This window comes from Marmota monax, unplaced genomic scaffold (assembly GCF_021218885.2).
Source record: "Marmota monax isolate L192 unplaced genomic scaffold, Marmota_monax_Labrador192_F-V1.1 WCK01_AAM20220418_F8-fsc01114, whole genome shotgun sequence".
In the NCBI taxonomy this organism is placed as follows: domain Eukaryota; kingdom Metazoa; phylum Chordata; class Mammalia; order Rodentia; family Sciuridae; genus Marmota; species Marmota monax.
Window position 1 is genome coordinate 19,684 of NW_026692807.1, and position 24,735 is coordinate 44,418.

At 35.4% G+C, this 24,735-nt stretch overlaps 1 protein-coding gene across 9 annotated transcripts in view; it reads left to right on the forward strand.

Annotated features, from left to right (window-relative positions):
* The first annotated feature begins 224 nt into the window (after nucleotides 1-224).
* LOC124095234 (putative ankyrin repeat domain-containing protein 19) overlaps nucleotides 225-24,735 on the forward strand; it is a 71,178-nt gene continuing 46,667 nt past the window's right edge. For 3 of the 9 annotated variants that reach the window (XM_058580618.1, XM_058580625.1, XM_058580624.1), the window contains exons 1-3: nucleotides 229-415; nucleotides 2,718-3,571; nucleotides 4,030-4,123. In XM_058580618.1, coding sequence (XP_058436601.1) covers nucleotides 3,556-3,571; nucleotides 4,030-4,123 — 110 coding nt within the window. In that variant the 5' untranslated portion in view covers nucleotides 229-415; nucleotides 2,718-3,555. Of the gene's footprint in view, nucleotides 416-2,717; nucleotides 3,572-4,029; nucleotides 4,124-24,735 lie in introns of those variants that run through there. The other 6 variants (XM_058580622.1, XM_058580616.1, XM_058580617.1 and 3 more) reach the window with 5 other exon arrangements.

The following is a 24,735-nucleotide window of genomic DNA, read 5'->3' on the forward strand; positions in this document are numbered from 1 at the left end:
TTTACATTTCAATTTGTTATTTTCATATTTGTCCCCTGTCCTAGTCTAAGTTAATTGAGGAGGGATATATTTTATTTTTCCTTACATTTTACCTTACTTCTGCACAGATTTTCTTTTGTTCCATAACTATTTTTTGAATAAATTACTATTGTGCTTCATTTTGGTAGATGATGGATTTGTTTTAAAGATCTGTGTCTTCATAAGGTTTGCAATTAATTTCTAAATATAGGATTGTGTTTGGTGGTTTTGTTTTTTACAGAGTCCCTGTGAAGCAGGCATAGTGAGAACAGGCTCACTGCAGCTCAGTAGTTCCTCCATCAGGGAACTTCATCTTTGAGGAGAACAAAGCGAAAAGCCCCTTCCCCACCCTCCAAAGCAGCCCAGCGTTCAAGTGATGGAAATGGCCGAGTGATTGGTAATGTTACTTTTCCCATTAACACTATCATTTGTATTATATTCTGCTTAATACAAACAGAAATGATATATGTTTGTCTTTTTATTAAATAATGACATTTAGGATTTATAAATAGTCCCTGATTATTCTCACTTGACTGCTTTCTATGAATCGGCAACACAAAATAAAATGACAAAATTATATGGCTTCATTATCCTAAAATGAGCAGATTGTAATTTGTAAACTTATTTAGAAAACATTGCCACTCCAGGATTGACTTATATAGTAAGAGGAATGAATCTAAGTGGAATTTTGTCATTTCACAGTTGGGTAGTAAAATGACTTTTAGCAAGGTTAAGGCTCAATTATTTCTGGATTATATAAAAAAAGCTACAGTGAAGCTGTATACATAAAGCTGTATACATACATAAAGGTGCTTTATGTATGAGGCTTATTTATAAGTTGTGTTGTTCCTTTCAGCCCTGCAGTTAGTAGATGGGATTCCTCCAGACAGTGCTTTGGAAACAAGCTCTCCTGAGGGGCCATCCAGGAGAGTCAAGTACTGACCTTGACTCCACTCTGTGTCAGTACTCAAAAAGAATTTCCATGCCAGTTGAGGAATGGATTTAATTAGAATGCTCTATGAAAGAGATCCGATTCTTTGACCTCATTTCCCAAATTTATTTCGTGAAATGAATTCTCCTTCCCTTACTCCCCCCAGGAGTAGAGATTAGAGTCTGAAACTGGCACAAAATCAACATTTCAGTTCTGGAATTATACCTGGAGGACTTTCCCTGTTTGGTCTCTTGTTTTTCCTTATTCAATGTCAGGTCGACATTTGTTAACCTCCTTCCCAAGAGTACTGACACATCATAGTTAGAAACATTTAGTATGTTTGGGGAAAATTTTACATTAAAATATAAGCATAGTTTCTTTAAGCAATGCTTCTAGGTATGAATTCAATGACCAGGTATCCTACAGTCATGGTAAAAATTTGTTACCCTGAAAATACTTTCTATTATATAACTTGCATTATCAGTTCTCCTCAAATAAGTAACTGAACTAAATTTTATTAAAAGTATGTACACTATGATTAAATTTTATGTGTATTTTGACTTATATGTTCAATTATCAATATTAAATTTGCATATATATTGGTATATATTGTATATGGGATATATTCTTCATCCCCATGTTTACCAAAGTTGTAATCACATGACTCACATTTTACTTATGCCTGTATCAACATGTGGTTTTATATATGCTTTCATACATAATTTCACAGTATATTCTTATGAATATTGATATTTCCCAATTCACATATACATTCTTACACTAAAACCCTAACACAATCCAAAATTTTATAATGACCTTTATATTACTTCTATAAGAAAGGCAAATTTTACTTCAGTCCTTGTACACCAATAAGAATTTTAAAGTGTATTTTGACTTTTATTTTCAATGATCAATATTAAATTCACATACATATCATTGTATATCATTTATAGGGTATATCCTTGAAACTCCCTATTTACAAAATGTCTCATCATATAATTCATATAACAGTCTCCCTAATGTCATACCATGCATGTTTTTTTATGTATTTTTAACATATTTTCACACATTCATCTTATGAATACAGATATTTCCCAGTATACATGTCCATTCTTTAACCCTAATCCTAACTCAAACCAAAATTTTATATTATCTTTACATTACCTTTTTATCTAAATCCAGTTTGACTTGAATTCATGTAGTCCAATAAATTTTAAATTGTATTTTGACTTCTATTTTAATTGTTTAATGATAAATCTGCATCTATACTAATATATGTCATTTATAGTTTATATCTTCACCTCCACTTATATACAACATGTGTAATCACATGACTCATATTGTATTCTTCTCTGTGTCATAACATGTATGTTTATATATGTTTTGGTACATTTTTAATGTAAATTCTTAGGACTGTTCATATTTTCACATACATATGTTAATCTTTAACCCTACCACTAACTCAAACCAAAATTTCATATTAACCCTAACCTTACCTCTACATATTAACCAATTTTACATAAATCCATGTGATCAGGTGTATCAGGTGTATATATGTGCCTGTGAGTGCTAGCTGTGCTTACTGGTTCAGATATATAAGTGCGTATGTATATGTATGTATGTATGTATATATATGTACGTATATATATATATATATATGTATATATATATGTGTATATGTATATATGTATATGTGTGTGTGTGTATATATATATATATATATATATATATATATATATATGTATATATATATATATATATCTGACAGGAGACCTCAGCAGTCTTGTGCAGCCAAGCAATTGCATCATCACAACCAAGTCCCTGGATTGGCACCGGCAGGTTTCCATGTTTGGCCAGAGTTATTTAGTGCTGAGCACCGCATTGGCCAGAACTCCAGTCCTCCCACAAGTTGAAGCCAGGAGGGCTGTGAGAACTCCCTTGGCTCCAAACAGCAAAAGTTGTGCATAGACCCCAACCTCAAGCGCTACTGCAGGGGAGAGGGGGACGACACAACATTCCTGCGCTGCCTCCTACACTCTGGCCCAGACAAGGAACCGGTACCCTATGCCACCTCCTGGGCAAGTTCTGCAGCGCCCCCTCCTGCAACACAAGCCATCCTCCCCATCTTCCCGGGAACTCTGCTTCCCGCTCGCCCTCCCTGCACATCATGTGGCCCCACCCCTATATTGTTGGACACAGCCCTGCCCTCAACTCATAAGTGAATGCATGATGCGCGCACGCTCGACGCGCGCACGCTCCACACGCGCACTGTGAACTACTTCTGTGCAGTGGGTTTCCTGCCGCCTAGAAGTTTCAGGCAGATGGTGGAGAAGCCCGTGTCTTCAAGTAGCTGCGGACCTACCTTTGGAAGGCTGCCTGGCCTGCTCTGCTCCTGGCCAAGAAGCTTTGTCGCCCTCTGGGATGAAGTCCCTTCTGGCTTTCCACTTTGCGGTTCCTGGTGAGGATGTGAGGCCTCCCACAAAGGCAGTCTGGCGCTCACCCCTGTGCTCCTGTTGGACATTGTGGATCCCAGGGAGAGCCTCAGGTAGAGAGGGCACCAGTGTGTCCAGCAGTTTGTGGGGTGCAGCACTGGCTGGAGCGGCGTCATGGGACCAGAGCTGGGTAAGTAATGTATGGGGAAGAGGCAAAATGTGTCTCTCTCCCTGTAAGGCGGTTCATGGATGCGCGGACCCTGCTGAGTCCTGTTTGGGATGGGAACCTTGCTGGATAGTTCTTAGGGAACCAGGAGCAGCGTGGGGTAGGAGGTGGGTGAGGTAGGAGCTCCGTGGGGTAGGAGCTGGGTGGGACAGTGCAGGGGAGGGGATGCTCTCTGCTGTCCCTGGGAGGCAGTGACTGAAGGGGTAACCATGCTGAGGCTTGTGGGGGAAGGGTCCTGGCTGGAGATCTTAGGGGACCTGAGCTGGGTGGGGTAGTGTCTGGGGAAAAGGCACACTGTGCCTGTTTCTGCTAGGCATTACCTTGTAACATTCCTGGGCAAACCCCCACCCTCAACACACAGGTGAGTGCATGAGGCACACAGGCTTGGGCAGGCATATTGCAAACTGTTTCTGTGCTCTGAGTTTCCAGGCATCCAGAAGTGGCCAGTAGACAGTGGAGAAGCATGTTCCTCAAGTACCTGAGATCCCTCCTGCTGAACCTGGGAACAGAGCCTAGGTAGGGAGACCTCCAGTGTCCTCAGCAATGTGTGGCGTATGGCCCTGGCTGGAGAGGTGTTGGGGGACCAGACTGGATGGGGTAGGTGGTAGGTGTGGTAGTGTGTGAGGAGGGGGCATGCTGTTTCTGTAAAGTGGTGCCTGGAGAGGAAGCTCATGCTTAGGTTTTTGGGGGCACTGCCCTGGCTGAAGGGGCTTCACGGGAACGGAGTTGGGTGAGATAGTTGGTGGGGAGGGGGTACACTGTGTTTGCACCCGTGAGGAGATGCCTGGAGGGGGCGCTCTTGCTGAGGCCTGTGGGTACAAGACCCTCACTGGAGAGGTGTTAGGGCACCAGGAACTGGATGGGGTAGTACATGGGGAGGGTACTTGCTGTGCCTGTCACTGCAATGCAATGCCTACAGTGGGTGCTTGTGCTGAGGCCTGTGCGGGTGCAGTCCTGGCTGGAGAGTTATTGGGAGATCAGAGCTGAATGGGGTGGAGCTTGGTGGAGTAGGAACTTTTGTGGGGAGAGGTACACTGTGCCTGTTCTTGCTAGGGGGTAGCTGGAGGGGGCAGTCGTCCTGAGGCTTGTAGGGGCACAACCCTGGCTGGAGAGGTCTTAGGGGACCAGAGCTGGGTGAGGTAGTACCTTGGGAGGGCTGAACTGTTTCTATAACTGTGAGGTAGGGCCTGGGAACATCCCTGCACATAGCCCCGCCCTCGACACACATGTGCATGCAGTTTGCACACATTCACTGATTCATGTAGGGACTTATCCCAAACTGCGTCTGCACAGTGGATTTCTGGGCAGCCTAAAAGTGTACTGCAGATTGTGGAGAAGCTAGGGCCTTCAAATCACAGAGATCCTTTCTACTGATGGCTGCCTGGGATGCTCCAGTCTTGCCCCTAGACTATGCCACCCTCTGGGAAGGTGTCCTTGCTGTCCTTTCTCATTCATGGTTCCTGGTGAGGATGTTGGGCCTCCCACAGGGACAGCATGGCCCTCACCACCACCTCCTGTTGGTCTTTGTGGACTTATGAGGACAGTCTCAGGTAGGGAGGACTCCAGTGTCCCCAGTGGTATGTGGCATATGGCCCTGGGTGGAGAGGTTTTAGGGGACTGGAGCTGGGTGGTGAAGGAGTTTGGTGGGTAATGTGTGGTGATGGGGCACACTGTGCTTGTCTCTGTGAGGCAGTTACTTGAGGGGCACTCATGCTGAGGCCTGCGGGGGGGGGGGGGCGGCGCAGCCCTGGCTGAAGAGGCATTGGGGACTGGAGCTGGATGAGTTAGAGCTGGGTGGGGTAGTGTGTGTGGAGGGGGCATGCTGTGCTGGCCCCTTGAGAGGGGCCTCTTTCTGAGGCCTGTTGGGGTTGGACCCTTGCAGGAGAGGTGTCCTGGGACCAGAGGCTAGGTGGGGTAGTGTGTGGGGAGGGGGCACTCAGTGCCTGTGACTGCAAGGTGATGACTGGAGCAGACACACGTCGTGAGGCCTCTGGGGGCGTAACCCTGGCTGGAGAGGTGCAGGGGGACCGGCAGCTAAGTGGGGTAGTGAGTGCCGGCTGTGAGGGAGTGCCTGGAGGGGGCACTAGTGCTAAGGCCTGTTGGGGTGGGGAAGTGTGGCATAGGAGTTAGTGTGCTGTTCCTGGGTGCTCTTGGCAGGAGCTGAGTGGGTGTGTCAGAGGTTGCAGGGAAGTGGGGCAGAGGCACTTGGGTGATGTTCCTGGATGCTCCTGGAGGCAGCTGAGTTTGTGTGGTGGAGGATTTAGGGCCGGTACCTGGCTTCAGTAGTGGGACTTTGTTGGGGAAGTAAGTGTGAAGGGAAACTTTGGTTGGGGGCTGGCCTGAATGGGGGGATGTTGAAGGGAGAAAGAGGAACACCTGGTTTAAATGGGAGTACACATGTATCATTTTTAAAGCTGTGCATACGGTGTATCATTTTAAAAGCTGTGTTCTAAACTTTATCTACCAGTGTTTTCTTTTGTTTGTCCCCCCAAAAGTGTAAATTACAAGTTTTCAGTGTAAGTCTATTCTCTACATTCTGTACATATAATTTTTGTGTTTTTCTTGTACCTTATATTTTATTACAATTAGGTGATTTTTGATGATTCATTGTTTATAAATCAATGACTTTCATATTTTAAATCAATCATTTTTATGGAAACCATTTTTGTAAGTCCTCATTAACTTTGCTTTTTAGTTCACTATTTCCCAGTAAGTACAATTACTCATCCATTGGCATTTCCCTTTTTGCTGTGCAAAGGGTATATTCATTCTGAAATACTTTGATGTGTATTTTGTCCAGTGTGTCTTGCTCAAGCTTCGTGGAAATTTAATTATCAGTTGTTTTTGTCTTAAAATGGGAGAAAAACTGTAGTTGAAATGGTCAGGTTTTTAAGGCATTTGTCTTCTGGTGACATTTTGCTCTGTTGAGACATGCATTTTGTAAGTACATGTCTTTATAGTAACACACATATTTCATGTCAATTTTTTTGTTCATACAACCAGTTTTAGTAAAAAAAGGTTTTCTATTTTTTTCACTTCATCATTCAATATGTTTGAGCCTCTGTTCATGTTCTATAGGTGGGAATTTATTATGATCACCATTCTGATAAAAGAAGCTGGTAGCAAAGTTAGGGCTAATTTTTATTTTTACCACAAGGTCACTTGTCATAACGAGTTTTTACTTAGGGGTTTTACAAGTTAGCATCAAAGTAGGCAATTAAGAATATTAACATTAACCAGCACTATTATAATTAATTTTTTTTTTACCTTTGGGATTTCACAGTGGGATTGAGAACTATATCAGGAGTATCATTTCTTAGAAGTATTTTTAAGTGTAGCAGCTTAATAAATATGCCTAGATGCAACCAAGCTTACACATTTTAATGGAAATATTAAGCCCTGAATTCCTGGGCTGGGGTTGTGGCTACACCTAAACATATACGTGTGTGTGTGTGTGTGTGTGTGTGTGTATGCTCTGAAATCCTGTCAGTTTTGATTTTCAATTATGTAGAGTACCTTTCTGAGTATTGATTATATTTGTGTAAGTTCATTTCATAGTTTTTGCTATTTAGAATACCTCAACATGCAAATGAGGGCTCTCATGAGGAAACTAAATGTGTAAATTTTGGTTTCCCACAGCATTTCTGTGACGTATCCCAGGGCCTCCAAGCCCCGGCTAGTGGTTTGCTTTAGAATGATGATGGTATAAATGGAGAAAAGGGATGCATACTTGATTGTTTTATTTGTTCATGTGAGTTATAATTGACAATAAAATGTATTTTGACATATCATACATAAATGGAGTATAACTTCTCATTCTTTTGGTTGTACATGATGTAGATTCACACTGGTCATGTAATAATATATGTATATAGGGTAATAATGTCTAATTCATTCCACTATTCTTCCTACCCTCTTACCCTCCTCCACTCCCTTCACTCCCCTCTGCCTTATCCAAATCACCTGTATTCTTCGCTAGAGGGCATCCTCCTATCTCAGTCTCTAAACTCATGGACATTACAGGTGTGCACCACAGTGCCTGGCTTTTCTTCTCATTTATTCTGCCCTCCCAGGCAATATTTTTTTCTCTCAAAGATTTATTTTGTTTAACACCTCATAAGTACATATTAGTATGTACAATGTAATTACTTTGATTCCTGGGTAATATCTATCTCAACTTTTATCATTTTTTATTGTAAATATATTTTAAATATCCTCCCTTCTATCTAGTTTCAGTTATTCAATGCTATATTCACCCTCCTCTGCCATAGAACACAAGAACTTACTCATCCTAACTGTAATGGTGTTCTAGTTGACCAAGATCTCTCCATCCTCCCACCCTCTACACTCTTCCCAGCTTCTGGTAACAACTATTCTCTCAACATCTATGAGATTGACTTTTGTAGAATTCACATATAAGTGGAATCAGGTAATATTTGTTTTTCTGTGCCTGGATTATTTTATTTAACTTCATGTCCTCCATGTTTATCTCTGTTGTTGTGTATGACAGGACTTCTTTTAATTTTGTGGTCACATAATATTTCTTTGTATATTTCACATTTTCTTTATCCATTTGTCAGTTTATGGGCATATCTGTTGTTTTCATTTCCTGGATATTATGAACAGTGCTGCAATCAGTAGGGTAGTGCAGATGTTTCTTTGCCATGCTCATTTCATTCCTTTTTGTATACCCCCAATAGTGGAATTTCAAGATTATGTGGTAGCTCTATTTTTAGTTTTTGGAGGACTCTCCATACTTTCTTCTATAATAACTGAACTAACTACATTCCAACCATCACACTCTTCAAAAATGGTTTTTGTGTCTTGCCTACCACATGTATCCCAATATTTCCCTAATATTATGGCTTTCCAAGTATGAAAATATCTACCTAGCCAAACCGTTATCTCACTGTCCTCAATACTGTCATGTAAATAAAAATTTTTTACAACTGTTTCTCAAACACAGAATGATAGTTTCTGTCTGGAAGTTTACTAATTTTTTACGCAACATTATCTTTAACTTTCTCAATAACTTACATAGTTCGTTCCAGTGTATTTAAAGTGTTTACTGTGTTATAATAAAATTGATTTGTCATTTTTACTTTACCATATTTGTTAATAGTACCTCAATTTTACATTTATATCCCAAGGGGATTGAATCTAGGGCCTTGTGCGTGTGAGGAAAGCACCCTACCAACTGAGCTATATCCCCAGCCATAAAAATGGAGAATTTCATAGATACCATTGAATTTATGTATTGAGATGCAAGAATAAATAAAATGGCCACATGAGTCATGAATAAAGAATAATTTGAGATTTTTCAAAAATAATATCAATAATGACGATATAAATTAAGATATTACTAATAATTAAAATGTCTATTTTTCTAGCACTTAAGACAAATAATCAACCTAGTCAGCAAGAAAATGAGCACATGCATTATTATCTAGGCACTATATATATCCATGTAAGGTCTAAAAATATTTGGCTTTTATTTGGTGCTAAAGTTAAGAAAAGTCACACATCACTATTGCTGCATTATTTAAATAAATTTTTTTTGTTAATCTTTTCTTTTTTGCTGGAATTGTAAGGATTTCTAGTAGACTTACTGTATTAATTTATTGAGGTATTCTGCTTAACTTGCATCATAGACTCCTCAAGATTTTAATATGTAAAAATATTTTGACATGCATAATCTATTTTTATTTCATCAACACGTTTTCTTAAGTTATGTATTTATGAACCACATAAACAAAAATATTCTATAAAGGTAATAACTAAATGAAGAGAAGTAAAACAATTCCATTAAACATATAATAATCTATGTTCACCATTGAGCATCAAATTTTTAAATTATCATGTCTTGTCATTTTTCCCTTATTTCCTAACACAAATTATATTATTCAATACATCTTATACAAAAAAAAAAACTTTAATTCTTATTAATAATGTTTTCCAGCTGAAGCAGAATTTTCTGAATATTTCTCTGTGTGTGTATGTTTGTGTGCATAAACGTGTACGACTGTGTGTGTGTATGTATGTGTATAGAGAGAGAGAGGGGAGAGAGAAGGGCAGAAAGACTTTTTATGTTAGGTAAATATATTTGTATTTGTATGGGAACTCTGGTATAATTTTGCTATAAAATTTGAACTTAAAAATGAAGTATCTGATATAAATAGTTTATAAACAGAAAAATGAAATATCTGATAATAAACAGAAGAATGAAAATTGAAAAAGTATTATCTGCTGGTACATTTTGTAATATCTTTTAATATCAGATATCGATCAGATAATTATCAGTACACAGTGAGACTAATTATTTGGGATGGTCATCAATATTAAATGCATTTGAGAAGTCCAAAATAACAGCTATGTTTCCATTTTGTTTTTCTTTTATTAGTTTTAATCTTAGTTTTTTTTTCACTCTTTGCAAAGTATAAACTATCACCACCTCTTTTTCTCATACACTATAGCTACCTAAATAAATTGTTTAGAAAATTTATAATGTATTCTCCAGTATGTTACATGATCATTAAAGTTTGAGACAAATGTTTTCAACTCATTGTATGCTATTTACATTGTTGTGATTTTTTTTCATTTTATTAGAATACATGTAATGGGAGGTAATATCTCTATATTTCAATGTTGAAATTTTTAAAGGTCTTAATCACAGTACTTGTTGTAATATAGAGTTATATACATACCAGAGAATAACATTAATTTGAAAAGATAGGACATAATGACAATTAAACAGGAGGATTGCAGGTTCAAGCACAGCCTCGGCAACTCTGTGAGATCCTTTCTCAAAAATGGTTTCATCTGCTTCACTGAAATAAAATGTTGGGAATCTAGCTCAGTGGTAGTGCATCCCTGGGTTCAATCTCCAGTGTTAGAAAATAAATGAATAAAAATAAATGAAAAAAAGAACCAATTAGTTGATAACAATTTAATGAAATGAATGTGTATTTTATAAGATGACACATTAAAGGTTGTTTTTTTTTTTTTATTTAGGTAGAACAAACAAAAAGATAAGGTTATTTTGTCCTAATCATAATATTTATGACTTATGGGATTTATTTTGATAATTTTAAATTACTGAAAAAGTGGTATATTATTTTAGTTATTTATATTTCTTTTTGTTAATAACTAGTTGTCAGCTAGTTATATCTAGTGTATAGTGGGCATGGTTTGGCCACCATTCTTTGATGATATAAAACATTTAATCATAAATATGGCTTTTAAGAATCCTAATCTGGAGGCTTACTGAAGCTGGGGTGTGAGTGGCAAATAATGAACTATGAAAATAATAACAAGGACTTTGGAAAATGTTTATTTTTCTCTCTCTTTCTCTGATTGATATGAGTCTTTCTATATGTTTATCCATTTATTTATTAACATGTTTGGAGATTGAAAAGGCAATTTGATATTATTTCTTTTTATATGACAAGGGAGGAAAAAGTCACCTTGTCCTCTACAAAGGACTCCAAGATGGGTGTTCTGTCATGACAAGTCATCAAGATTTGAACCATTTGCTATTTGGGAACTGAGGCAATTTACTTTTTTTTCTGTTCCTATTTCTGTATCTAAAAGGTAGCAATAAATATAGCAGCTTGTTTATAATATCCATTAGTTTTAAATAAATGACGTGGAGACAAGCTGCCATGTAGACAGTTTCCAACAAAAATAGCAGTGACTCTTGCCACTGTCATCTATCTTGTGGTCCTTTGTCGTCATATCACAACAGTGCTGAAGTATCAGAGAGATTTAATCCCTGACAGTATCATTAATTCTCTGTGATCTAAATAGTTACAGCTAATCTTTCTGGGTTTGGTTTGTCATAAATCAGTTGGTGATGAATGGTTCCTTTTCCACACAGATGTTTGAAAAATTTTATACATTGTTCATACACTGTTGGGTGACATTCTTGGAACACATTCAACTGCAGCTATTTGAAATGTTATTACTAAGAGCCCTCCCCCCAATTGTCTTCATGACACCTATCTTCTGTAGCTTTTCCTATTATTTTCACTTATATCAGAAATTTCTTTCTAAAAATATTTACTCTTGTCACATTACTTCAGATGTACCTTTAGGATAAAAATACAAACAAAAAAGAAACTAACATAAATATAATGATAATGAATTCTTTTTGTTAGTTGATAAGCTAAACATATTATAGAAGTTCTCTAATTTACTCCTTCCAGTGATTCTTCAATATGGGTGATTGTTTTCCCAATTTTAACTGCTGAAGAGACTGGCAGAAGTAAGATGAATCATGTTTTAGTGGCATCATCTTCTCTTTGTTATTGAGACTTAATGAAGAATCTGTCAGTTATTTTCTCCTCCTTGCAACTTAGAACGTAACATGCTTTTATGCACTGAAAATAAATCCTCAGTATCAGCCGTCAGATATAAGGTAAAAATAATTTTTTAAAAATATCTGCATCAGTATTTCTGAGAATAATTTGAAAAAGTGATCTAAGGTATTTGAAAAAATGTTACAACACTTCACTGAAATAAATAGCACTGTTATTGTTTTTGAGAAAAAAAAATAAACACTCAGGATATTTTTAATTAAAAATAAGTTATAAATTTAAGCTATAAAGGATAATACTTAAATAGCTTAAATTTAACAAAAAAAAATTTGTATAGGATGCATAAATAAGTGTGCATCAAGTATAACTAATCATAATAGAGATACCTGGAAAATAAAAATGAGTAGTTCTACAAAATATTTAACTGTATCATTATACTATAGTAAAGCATTATAGTGTGGACACAAGGTAGCAGGTCTATTATATGAGAATAAAAATGGATAACTAGAAAATTTCTAATTTTTTGAAAATAAATCTAATAAGTTAATTGTAGAACTTGAAATTTTTATACTATTAACTTCATTTCTAAAAATCTTGCCAGAATTTACAGAAAAAAATGTGTGACATCTTATGGATGAGTACATGCATTGTAAGTTAAACAGTAGAACACATTGGTGTTCAAGTTCTTACAGGCATGACATTAAGCACCTTGCAACAGAAGAACAAGCTGTAGGTAAATTCTTCTCCATGACATTATCACCTGTTTCTTTAGTAAAGTTCAAAATGAATGCACATTTAGTTAAGGATAACAGTAATTTTTATGTAGTTTTTTATCTGCCATCATTAGAAATGTAATTAATATATAATTTTCCTACAATAAATATAACATTAGAATTTCAACTATTTTGCAGAAATATTATTCCTGTCTCATCACAGTGAAAACTTTAGTAAACTTTGTATAATCCTTAAAACATTTTTATAAATATTATGCTAATTCAATATTAATAAGAGATCAGTCTAGTTTATGTTTTTTTCCTCAAAATGGCATTTTAAAACAAAATTGCATACTTATACCTACTTCCATTTTATTTTCAGGTGTGCATCTATAAGAAAAAGTGGATTTTTGTGAAAAGTAATAAAAAATACTGTTTTGTTAGCTACAATGTATAATATGCAATTTTCAAAGAACACTGTGAATTATGTACACATTAAATACATATAATCATATATGTAAATACTTTAGCATATATATATACACACACACACACACACAATATGAAGCAATATTTTGATGTTCTAGAACAGAAGTATCGAAGTATCTAGGGAGTTCTTTCAGATTTCCTTACACTAAATTCTAAATCGGCAAACTAAAATGGATGTATTTCTCTCAATACAGCATAAACTAATAGAAATAAAGAAAATTTTGATTTCTAAATTAATTTAAAAACTACCTGTTGTGTTACAAAATGGCAAGGTTGGGGCTGGGATTGTGGCTCAGTGGTAGAGTGCTTGCCTAGCATGGGCAGGACCTGGGTTTCATCCTCAGCACCACATAAAAATAAAGGCATTGTGTTGTGTCCATCTACACCTAATAAAATAAATATTTTAAAAAATAGCAAGGTACTAAAATTAGAATTCAAATTCATATCTGTATATATTTTCAAATATTTGAGCTCTTTTCATTTCTCACATGAGTTCAAAATAACAATGAAAATACCTAAATCCACACCGTACTAGCCGAAATTCTCACAATATCTAATTACATACTTATTCTATCCAGATTCCATGGTAACTCCTGGCAATAACTAAAAGTGTTTCTAGTAGTAGTAGTAATAGTAGGTAAATGTTATGTTTTTAAAATCCAGAATTATTTTTTCAATATGTAATCTCTTTATGGTTTATTTATTATTTCTGCCCATGTGTGGTTAAGAGTTATGTGACAGAGCAGCCCTGAATGGGGCTATGTAAGTTTCCTGGAAGTTACATAACAAAATACCACAAACTGTGTAGCTAATAACAGACATTTATTCTCTCAAAATTCTGGCTATCAGAATCTGAAATCAAGGTGTGAGCAAGGCTGTGCTCCTTCTGAGACTCTGGATAAAATCCATCCTTTCCTCTTCCTAGCTTTGGTGATAACCATTAATCCTCTTCAATTTTTGTCAGCTTGCAGCTGCCTCACTCCAATCTGCTTCTGTTCTCACAGGTCCCTCCATTCCCATTATCTTATATATAAGTCCTTCAAGCATATTGGTTAAGGGGCAACATTAATTCCCTCATGTTTACTGCAAGTAATAAAAACATGATGGATTTTACCATCTTAGCCATTATTACAGACTGACAGATTAATTTTGTTCAAATTATAATTTAAAATAAACAACTTACAAGAGTGACAGGCTTATTGCCGATTTTATTTTACAGTCCCAGCTCTATTAAGTATCTGTAATGCCATTTGAACATTCTTAAGTTAGATATGTAAATAGTTGTTTTGTATTAAAATATGCTGGTATTTTAAATCTATAATTTTCAGTTAGGAATAAATTTTCTTAAATGATACTTAAAAAATCAAATAGTAATTCCTTTAAAATAACATATTAGCCATTTTAAGTGTGTAATAGAGTAATATTAACAATTCACATTGTTGGAACAACCTAGGTACCCTTCAACAGATGAATCGATGAAGAAAGTATGGTATATATACACGATGGAATATTACTCAGCCTCAAGGAGAATGAACATATGGCATTTACTTGTTAATTGATGGGACTGAAGCTGTCATGCTAAGTGATATAAACCAGTCTCAAAAAAAAACAAAGGCCAAATGTTCTCTCTGAGATGTGGATGCTAACCCATAACAAGGGAGGGGAAGTATAGGAGTTCACTGAATTGGACAAAAGGGAATGAAGGGAGGGGTGGGAAGAAGAAAGAGAGTAGAATTAATTGCACATGATTTTTCAATGTGCATATGAACACATGACCTGCACAAGAATGGGATAAAAATTGGAATGGTTTGCACTCTATATATGCATAATATGTTAAAATACATCCTAGGGTCATGTGTATGTAAAAAAAAAAAAAAACAAATTTAAAAAAGGAGAAATAATTTTATGTAGGTTTTGTATTCAAATTAACATATGCTGTCAGTGATGAGAAATATAATAATGTTTTCTGATAAATAAAAAGAATCAGTATTTGCATATTTTCCTTTCCTAGAATGTTTATATGATCATTTGCTTTTTTGTTATACCATTCTTTTGTTTCCACTTGAAAGACTCTCTGCAACAATTCCAAAAAGGAAGTCTAGTGGTAATTAACTCACTCAGCTTTTATTTTTTTGCTAAGAAAGTTGTTATTTTTTCTTATTTTTTAAAGGAAATTATTACTGGTGCTCTCTTCTCAGTTGTCAAATTGTTTTTAGTTTGTGTGTGGGCATCCTTTTTCTTTGAAAAATTAATACATCATATCTGACATAAAGTTTTCTTCCAAAAAATCTGCTGATGTTTTTCTGAAAGCTCCATCTTAGGAGATAAATCACTCTTCACTTCTTGTGTTCAAAAATTTTTATTTTCATTTTATTTACTTATTTATTTATTTTCTAGTTGCTGATAAACTTTATTTATTTATTTATATATGGTGCTGAGAATTGAACAGACTTTTATTTATTTATTCATATGAGGTGATGGGAATCAAACCCAGAGCCTCACACTTGCCAGGCAAGTGTGCTTCTGCTGAGCCACAGCCCCAACCCATTAAATATCTTTATTTTTAAATTTTGATAGTTACAATTTGCCTCACTTTGGGTCCTTTGTGGATTTAACTTAATTATTTTTCTTTGAGTTTCTTGAATTTGGGTATCCATTTTCTTTCTCAGAATTGAAAAAAAAATTTTCTTTTATTTTTTCAAATGAGTTCTACTCCCCCTTCTCTTTCTCTTCTTTAGAGATACACGCAAAACACATATTTTCCTTGTGATGTTGTCCCTTAGAGTTTCTTCACATTTAAAATTTTATATTTTTAATTTTCTTTTTGTTTCAATCAATAATTTCAAAAAGCCTGTATTTGAGTTCAATGAGTCACTCTTGTGCTTGATCAAGTCTGTTACTGAACACTTCTAGTGAATATTTTATTTCAATTATTGTTTTATTTAACTATTGTCATGTTGACATTTTTACATTTTACATGCATTTTCCTGATTTTGTGTCATTTTTTTTTTAATATTTATTTTTTAGTTGTAGTTGGACACAGTATCTTTATTTTATTTTATTATTTTTATGTTGTGCTGAGGATTGAACCCAGGACTTCATTTGTGCTAGGTGAGTGCTCTACCAATGAGCCACAATGCCAGCCCTTTTGTGTAGTTTTCTGCTGTTCTCTCGTAACACATGTAAGTATTTTTACAAGGACTATTTTTCATTTCATGAAATTATTCATCGACCTTCAAAGTCTTAGGATTGGTCTTTGTAGAGTTATCTCGTTTATTTGATTTATTTGTGTTTCTGTGTTTCTTCATGTGTCTTGTTATTTCTGTTATAATTTTTTGTTTTGTTTTTGCATTTGAAGAAACAGCTACCTCTTCCAGACTTTGTGAATCAGTTTTGTATGGGGGACAAGTTTCACAAATTAGTCAGAAATTTTGGAAGCCCCATGGATCTTTTATGGGAGTGGTTCTTTTCTGGACTTGAAAAATGATTTCTGAATTAGATTTGCTGGTTTCTTTAAAAAAGTCTTGTACTCTCTTCCTCCCCCTGGTGTCTCATTGCTGTGAGGTAGAGTCTGATGCTTAGACAATCCGTTTGCGCTCTCTCTGGTTCTCAGCCCAACTCAGGTATTGAAAGTAAGAAATTTCCTCATATGATCCTTGAGACAAGTGAGACAAATCATTTCATCAGACATCTGTCTCTCCCTAAACAACACCTAGAATATTGGAAGCATATCCACCCTTCCTCCTAAGAAAGTAGTCATGAATTATGTTTGTCTTGCTGGGTTGTGCATGGGGTTGATAGCAAGTGAATGGAAATGGTCTTTTTTTACCTCTTTAAATAAAACTCTGTATTCCTGGAATACCCCAATTTCATAACTTGCTTATGCAATGTTCTTACAGGATCACTGGGCCATAATCTTTGTGTGTCGATATTTGTGAGGAAGTGAGGTCTGGGACTTTATATTCTGAAAAATTTCAGACATCACTCAAGGAAAACATTTTAATTTAATAAAAAAGTCAATACTAGGCTATTCATATTATAATGTGACTTCATTCAAGTATAATTTCTTAAATGTGAGCTACATTGTAGCATAGCATTCATTTTACAGAAAAGCTTAAATACACTTCGGCCACTTTTATCTTATGACCCATTGAGTAACTACAAATAATAACATTTATGATATTTGTGGTATTGTTTAAATGTCCTAAACCTTTTGGGTTTTCAAGTTGCAATATTCTTGTAAAATATGTATTATTTAAATTATTTTTCAATGCTGAATAGCTGAATGTATCCAATTAAAGTCATATGCATTCTCCAAATTTATAATTCAATTTTCTCAAAAAAGTTTAGTCAAATAGTATTTTTTGTGAGCCCTGAAATAAGGGAATCTGATTAGTACACTTAAGATTTTATATTTTAAGGTGTTAGATTATAAATCAAATCTGAAATCAAGAGTTTTCCATTTAATTTTTAATACTTGATAATTTTTCTCTTATTGTTTTATTGAAAATATTTTGCATTCCTTTAATTTGTTCCTCAGAGCCCCTATACATCCTAGATTTTACCTTTTAATACTATCCCGTATTTCATGAAATTCTGCTCCTATTCTCTTAACATCTTTTCTCCATGATCAAGTTTCTTTGCCAAGATTATGTATATTGCCTTTATTATGTCAATATCTATTTTTCAAATGATGTAGTCTGTTGGTAATGCTTTCCATTAAATTTTTAATTTGGTTTATTGATTCTTCAATTTCAAGAGTTTCCAAATTATCCTTCAAAATCTATATCTCCTTCTGGACATGATCTTTCACTTCTAATATTTTCTCTCTGATTCCAATCCTTACTTCATTTTTTACCTCTTATGTCTTGTTATCTTTGAACTCTCTAAATTTATTCCTTGACATTTCCTACACTGCAGTACCAGTAGAGTCTATTGTTGAATCATTCTGTTTTGGATGTTTTCTTCTCTTGTTTTTTTTTTTCATATTGTTTATGTATCAACCCATCTATTCAAATGGATCTGAAGCAGTGGGGTTTCTACTCTACCAGCTTTTAGTTATCCTGTAATTTTCCAGTGCCTCAGAGATTAAGGGAAGTCAAATAACTGCAAAAACCTATGCATATAACATATAGGATTAAATTAAGTACTTAGTTCCTATTATGACATGTACAATGTTGATTGACACAATAAACAGAAATTGTAGGGTGAGCAATTTCTATCAGTAAAGATAGTAGTTAATCATGAATTATGTCCATCAAAAACTCAAACAATTCGTATTACCTATGACTTCCAGTGTTTTAACTGCTTCTATTGCATTAGTGGTGGGGTCTGACATTATACAAACTAACCATTGGTAAGAGAAGTTAAAAATAGAGATAATTAAGAGTAAAGAAGAATATATCAGGGAGACAAAGATTTGCGATTTCAAAATCGGGCTGATCCATAGACAACATATTGTTCATTATTTATAAGGGGGAAGAGAAGAAATAAAAGTAAAAGAAAAATTAGAGGAAGAGTGAAAGACAGAACAATGAGTCTGGCTTCTGTTGGTTTAACATCTATTTATTTATAGATTTTTAAATTACAGCATTATAGACATACACAACATTGAAATTCACCATGCTTTATTCATAGATGTACAGAGAGAGTTTAGTTTGTTTCATTCTACTGTTCATCCCTCTGTTTGTCCTCCGTGCCTTCCATGTAACCCCTTCCACATATATCTCTGCTATTTTTGTTGAATGCCCTCTTTTCCATTATGTGGTCAAGTATTCACATATGAGGGGAAATATTTGACCTTTGGCTTCCTGAGTATGGCTTATTTCACTTAGAATTGTGTTCTCATTTCATCAATTTTCCACCTAGTGCCATAATTTAATTCTTCTTAATGACTAAGTAAAACTTCATTGTGTATATACACCATGTATTCTTTATCCATTACTCTGTTGATGGGTTTGATGTCTGGTTCTGTAATTAGGTTATTATGAATTGTGTTGCTATAAGCACTGATGTGCCTGTGTTTCTATAGTATGCTGATTTCAGATATTTGGATATATACCAAGGAATGAGACAACTGGGTCAGATGGTAGTTCTATTCCAAGTTTTGAAAGGGCTATTCATACAGTTTTCTAGAATGGCTGTACTAATTTGAAGTCCTATCAACACTGCATTTCCCCATTAATTATTCTTTTTTTTCTTTTTAAAAATTATTTTCAGGTGTATGTACAGTAAAGTGTATTTTGTCATATTATACATACATGGACTGTAACTTTCCATTCTTGTGCTATATATACTGTGGAGTTACACAGGTTGTGTAATTCATATAAGTACATAGGAAAGTTATGTCTGTTTCATTCTACTATTTTTCCTATTCCCATCCTCTCCTTTCCCTTCATCCTTCTATGTCTAATCCAATAAACTTTATTCTTCCTTTCCCCCCAAATATTCTGTCTGATATGTGGATCTCTGCACAATATTCTTGATAATTGATATTTTGAGTGGAGTGAGATAAAATCTCCATGCAGTACTTTTTGAATCTAATAGTTTTATTGAAGTATAGGGAAAGAGCAAGGGCATTATAACAGACTTTCTCTTCCTTGTAGTTTTGATTGTCATTTCCCTGATTCCTAAAGATGTTGTATGTGTGTGTATGTATGTATGTGTGTATGTGTATTTGTGTGTGTGTGTGTGTATATATATATATATATATATATATATATATATATATACATACATATATATATATATGTATATATATGTATACATATATATATATATATATACATGTATACACACACACACCACTTGTATTTTTTCTTTTAAGCAATGTAGTTTTTAGATTTTGTGCCTGTTTCTTTTAGTAATTGGGGTTTAATATTTTTTAGGTTTTTTATTATTCTGTATATTAATTTCCTGAGGAACAGATGAAAAATATTTTATCATATTGGTAATCTCTTTGTTTACATTCTTGTTTCCTTTGTTGTGCAGAAGTTTTGAAATTTGATTTCATCTCATTTATTGACTGTTAGTTTTATTTCTTGTGCTTTAGAGGTCTTGTTAAGTTGATGATCTTGTCAATATGTTGGAGTGTTGGGCCACATTTTCTTTAAGCAACTGTAGAGTTTCTGGTTTAATTCCTAGGTATTTGATACACTTGGAGTTGGCTTTTATGCAGGGTTATAGGGATCAAGTTTTATGTTTTTCACATATGAATATCCAGTATTCATAACACCACTTGTTAAAATGTTTCTGTTTTCTTCAACATATATTTTTGGCCCCTTTGTCGCATATCAGGTCACTTTATCTATGTGGGTTTGTCTGTGTTTTCTTTTTCCATTCATCTTCAGGTCTGTTTTGGTGCCAATTTAATGCTGGTTTTTTTTTTTTTTTGTTGTTTGTTTGTTTTTAGTAAAGCTCTGTGATATAATTGGATATCTGGTACTGTGAAGCTCTCAGCATCACTCTTCTGGTTCAGGATACATTTGGATGTTCTATGTCACTTCTTTGTCAAAATGAATTTGAGAAATGTGTTTTGTCTGTGTGTTATGAAGAATGTCTGTGTTTTGAAGGATGTCATTGATATTTTGACTGGGATTATACTGAGTCTGTTCACTGGTTAAGGTAGTATGACCATTGGGATAATATTAATTTTGCTTTTTCAAGAATATTGAAAGTATTTCCACTTCTTAAGATTGTCTTCGATTTGTTTTACTTCACCATTTTATAATTTTCATTGTTGAGGTTTTTTTCATCTCCTAAGTTAGATATTTTCCAAAGTATTTTCTTTAGGGTTTTTTGAATGAGACATTTTTCAATTGTTTTGAAGAGGGTTTGCTATTGCATTATAGGACTCCAATTGATTTATGTATTATTTTCTTTTATCATCTCTTTTAGTAGATTTGTTATCAGCACTATAAATTTTCTGATGGAGCATTTTAAATCATCTAAGTAAAATGTTCATGTCATCAGTAAACAGAGGCAGCAGGACTTCTTTTTCCTATGTGTATGAAATTAGTTTCTTCTCTTGCTTGTTTGCTCTTGCTGGGGATTCAAGGAGTGGTGAAAGTTTACTTCCTTGTTTTGTTTTTGTTTTAAGAAAAAAAATGTTTCAACTTTTTTAATTCAGTTTGATGTTGGCATTTGGTTTCTCCTTCTATCACTAGTCTCTCTGGTCTTTTTAACCTGAATGGGTGCTGAGTGTTGTGAACAGGCTTTTCTGAATCTACTGATTATATCATAGTATTTTTGTAGTTAAATTTGTTTATACAGTAAATTTTGTATGTGTGTGTGTGTATGCATGCATGCATGTGCGCATATGTATATATGTACACATATATGTACTTAAATTTTTTTTTAGAATTGGGAATTGAACCAAGGCATGATTTTCTAATTAGGTTCATGTGCCACTATCCACTTTTTAGTTTTTTTCATATTTTTGTAAATGCACTATACTATTACAGAACAATGGATTTATTGTTACATATTCACATATGAATCTAATATAAAAATAAGCAATATTATACCCCAGTGTTTCCCCTTTTTTTCCTTCCCTCCCTCAGGTCCTTTTACTCCTTTTTTATTTCTTCTTTTTAGATATATGTGACAGTAGAGTACATTTGGAGATATTATATATGGATGAGATAAACCTTATTCTAATTAGGATCCCATTCATGTGGTTGTATATGGTGTGGAATTTCACTGGTCATGAATTCATATATACACATAGAAAAGTTATGTCCAGTTCATTCTCATGTCTTTCCTATTCTCATGCTGCTCCCTTACCTTACCTCTTTGTATACTCCAATGAACTTCAGTTATTTCCTCTCTGTCCCTTATTGTGTATTAGCATCCTCATATAAAAGAAAATATTTGGCCTTTGGTTTTGGGGATTGACTTATTTCACTTAGCTTGATAGTCCCTAGTTCCATCAATGTATTGCAAAATGCCTTAATTTGATTTTTCTTTAAGGCTCAATAATGTTCTATTGTGTATATATAACCATATATTCTTTTGGATATTTGATTTTAAGAGAGACTAGGATGAAGGGTCAGAAGCTTGGAAGAGAAAAGCTATTGGTATGATTCTTCTAATTCCCAGGTGTCCTTATGGAGAATAAAATTGACACTTTCACCCCAGGCCATCTGTTCAAAACTACAACAGTACATCTCAAGTAGGGTACATGACAGTCTCTTGGAGAGCTCACTCAAACTCAGACTTCTGGGCCTCAACTCAGAGTGTCTGACTCAGGGCCCAGGGGTGGCCCTTGATTATTTCTTACAGGCCCCCAGGGTTTGCTCAAGTTCCTGGTCTAAACACTTCCAACTGATGGCCCTGGTCTAGAAATTTCAGGGGCAGTGAAGGTGACATAAGGTCCTCCTTGGGTCCAGTCTTCACCTTCTTTCCCTACCTCTTTTCCCAGTGCCCTACAGAGAAACCTACTGTAGCTCCTACTTAGATCACACCTGCATATGTCCATGATAAATTGGGGCACGTGGGATCTTCCAGTCTCAAGGGCCTTCCACAGTTTCAGATTTTTTTCCCTGAAGACTGCAAGCCCTATCTCTGTACTTCAACCACTGTCTACATATCAGTTTTTAGAATCTCATCTTTTGGATTGTTGATTTCCATGTGAATTTTGGAACATGGTTTACTATTAGAATTCCACACTGCATTTTCATGATATTTTATCCAGGACTTTATGGACACAGGATGTTACTGATGACAATGGGATTCCTCTTTTTCCCTTTTATGAAAGGAAGCTACCAGTCTGGGACTAACTCCTTGAGTGTCGAGGAGGAGCCAAACATATGGGCCCTTTTGGGTTCCTAGGACTACTCTGAAAAATAATACTTACCGGGTGTCCTAAAAAATCAATTTATTGTACCACAGTTGTGGAGTCTAGGAGTCCAAACTGAATTATTATAAGGTATCTGCTCTGAAAGGTCTAGGGGAGGATTTTTCCTTGTCTCCTCTAGCTTTCAGTAGTTGTAGGAAATCCTTGGCATACCTTGACGTGTAGATTCATCTCTCCTTTTTCTGTCATGATTATCACATATTATTCTCTCCGCACAGGTATACGTGTCCAAATTTCCTCTTCTAAGGTCATGAATCATTAGATTATAGCCCACTCTAATTGACTATGGACTCATACAACATTTTTATGCACAAAAACCTCATTTGCAGATGAGATAATAAGCTGATATGCTGGGAAGGACATGACTATTCAACCCAGAGCATGTATTGAGCACTTAATGTGCCCTATTCCCTGTATTTCCCATGGCAGCACTGTGAGGTACACACAGGCATCACTCACACTGAATAAACCAGGATATGAAGCTCAGTAAAGCTGTGCTCCAGCCAGAAGCACTTGGAACACACAAGGTTGTAGTCACAGTGTAGCTGTAGCATTGGTCCACCTGTCCATTGAAAGAACCAAAGGCCAAATAATCTTTATGATATGTGGATACTAACAAATAATCAGGAGGGAGAAGGAAGTATACACCCCTGCACCTGTGTAGACATGGGACTGCTTCCCAGAAATAGTCCCAGAGGACTTCAGATCTTTTAGTAGCTGCCTCTTTGAGAATCTTAGAGCAGGAATTGATGCATAAAATAACAATGCTCAAATTTACTCATCAATTATTCCAAAAGTTACAATATTACTCTTCTAAATTTAGATTACTAGAATTTCATTGAACATCCTATGCAGGTTTATAGTATGGAATTAAAAAAAATGTGAGCATTTTGTGAGCTTGTTGAGCACTTATGGAAGTAAATACAATGCCTTGCTGTACCTTTTGATCACCAGCACCCTGCAGAGTTGCTACAGGGTGTAAGCACTCCATAATCAGTGTTTCTTCACAAACCATTATCTGTATAAAAGGGCTACTTTGAAAATAGAAAAGAATCATTTGTTGAAACATGAACCTATAGACATGATGTAAAAGGGAGTTTTTTAAAAAGGAATTTGGAGTCATCATCAGTGATAGAGAAGACTGGCAGACTCCAGGTGTTACCTGATCCAGGTCCAGGCTCCTCATTACTGGAAAACCAGTAGTCAGGAGATGTGAATTAGTGGGAAAGAAATCAGGTTTACTGAAGATCCAGCACACTGGTAGAGGGAGGGTGCTGTCATCCTCATAGTGTCCTCTTGGGAATCTCAGGGACACAAAGGATTTTTGTAGGGAGAGAAAGATGGGATTGTGAGGCAGTGGGAGAGGTCTCTTTAAGCAGAACTTTTGTCATTGAGGGTGTGTTTCCTTTTCTTTCTCTCTGAATGGACCATCACAATGGAGCTTGACTTTCTGGGGCTAGTACCTATACTTTTTTTGAATCAACTTATTTCTTTCTGCATGGTAAATGTCACAGAAATTTGCTTGTTTTGTGTTGGTATATAGCTAAAGACTAAGAATAGGCATGACACATTCTGATTTTATCTGAGAATCACCAGATGTTCTGGGTTTTGTAAATATAAAGGAACATTATACAGCAGTTCACATCTTAATCAGTTAGCCACAGCTTCTCTCCAAAATTTAGAAACTTGGGTGGAAGAGAGGGTGTAACTCTGTGGGGGTGCACAGGAGGAAAGCTGAAGTAACTACCTAGGACA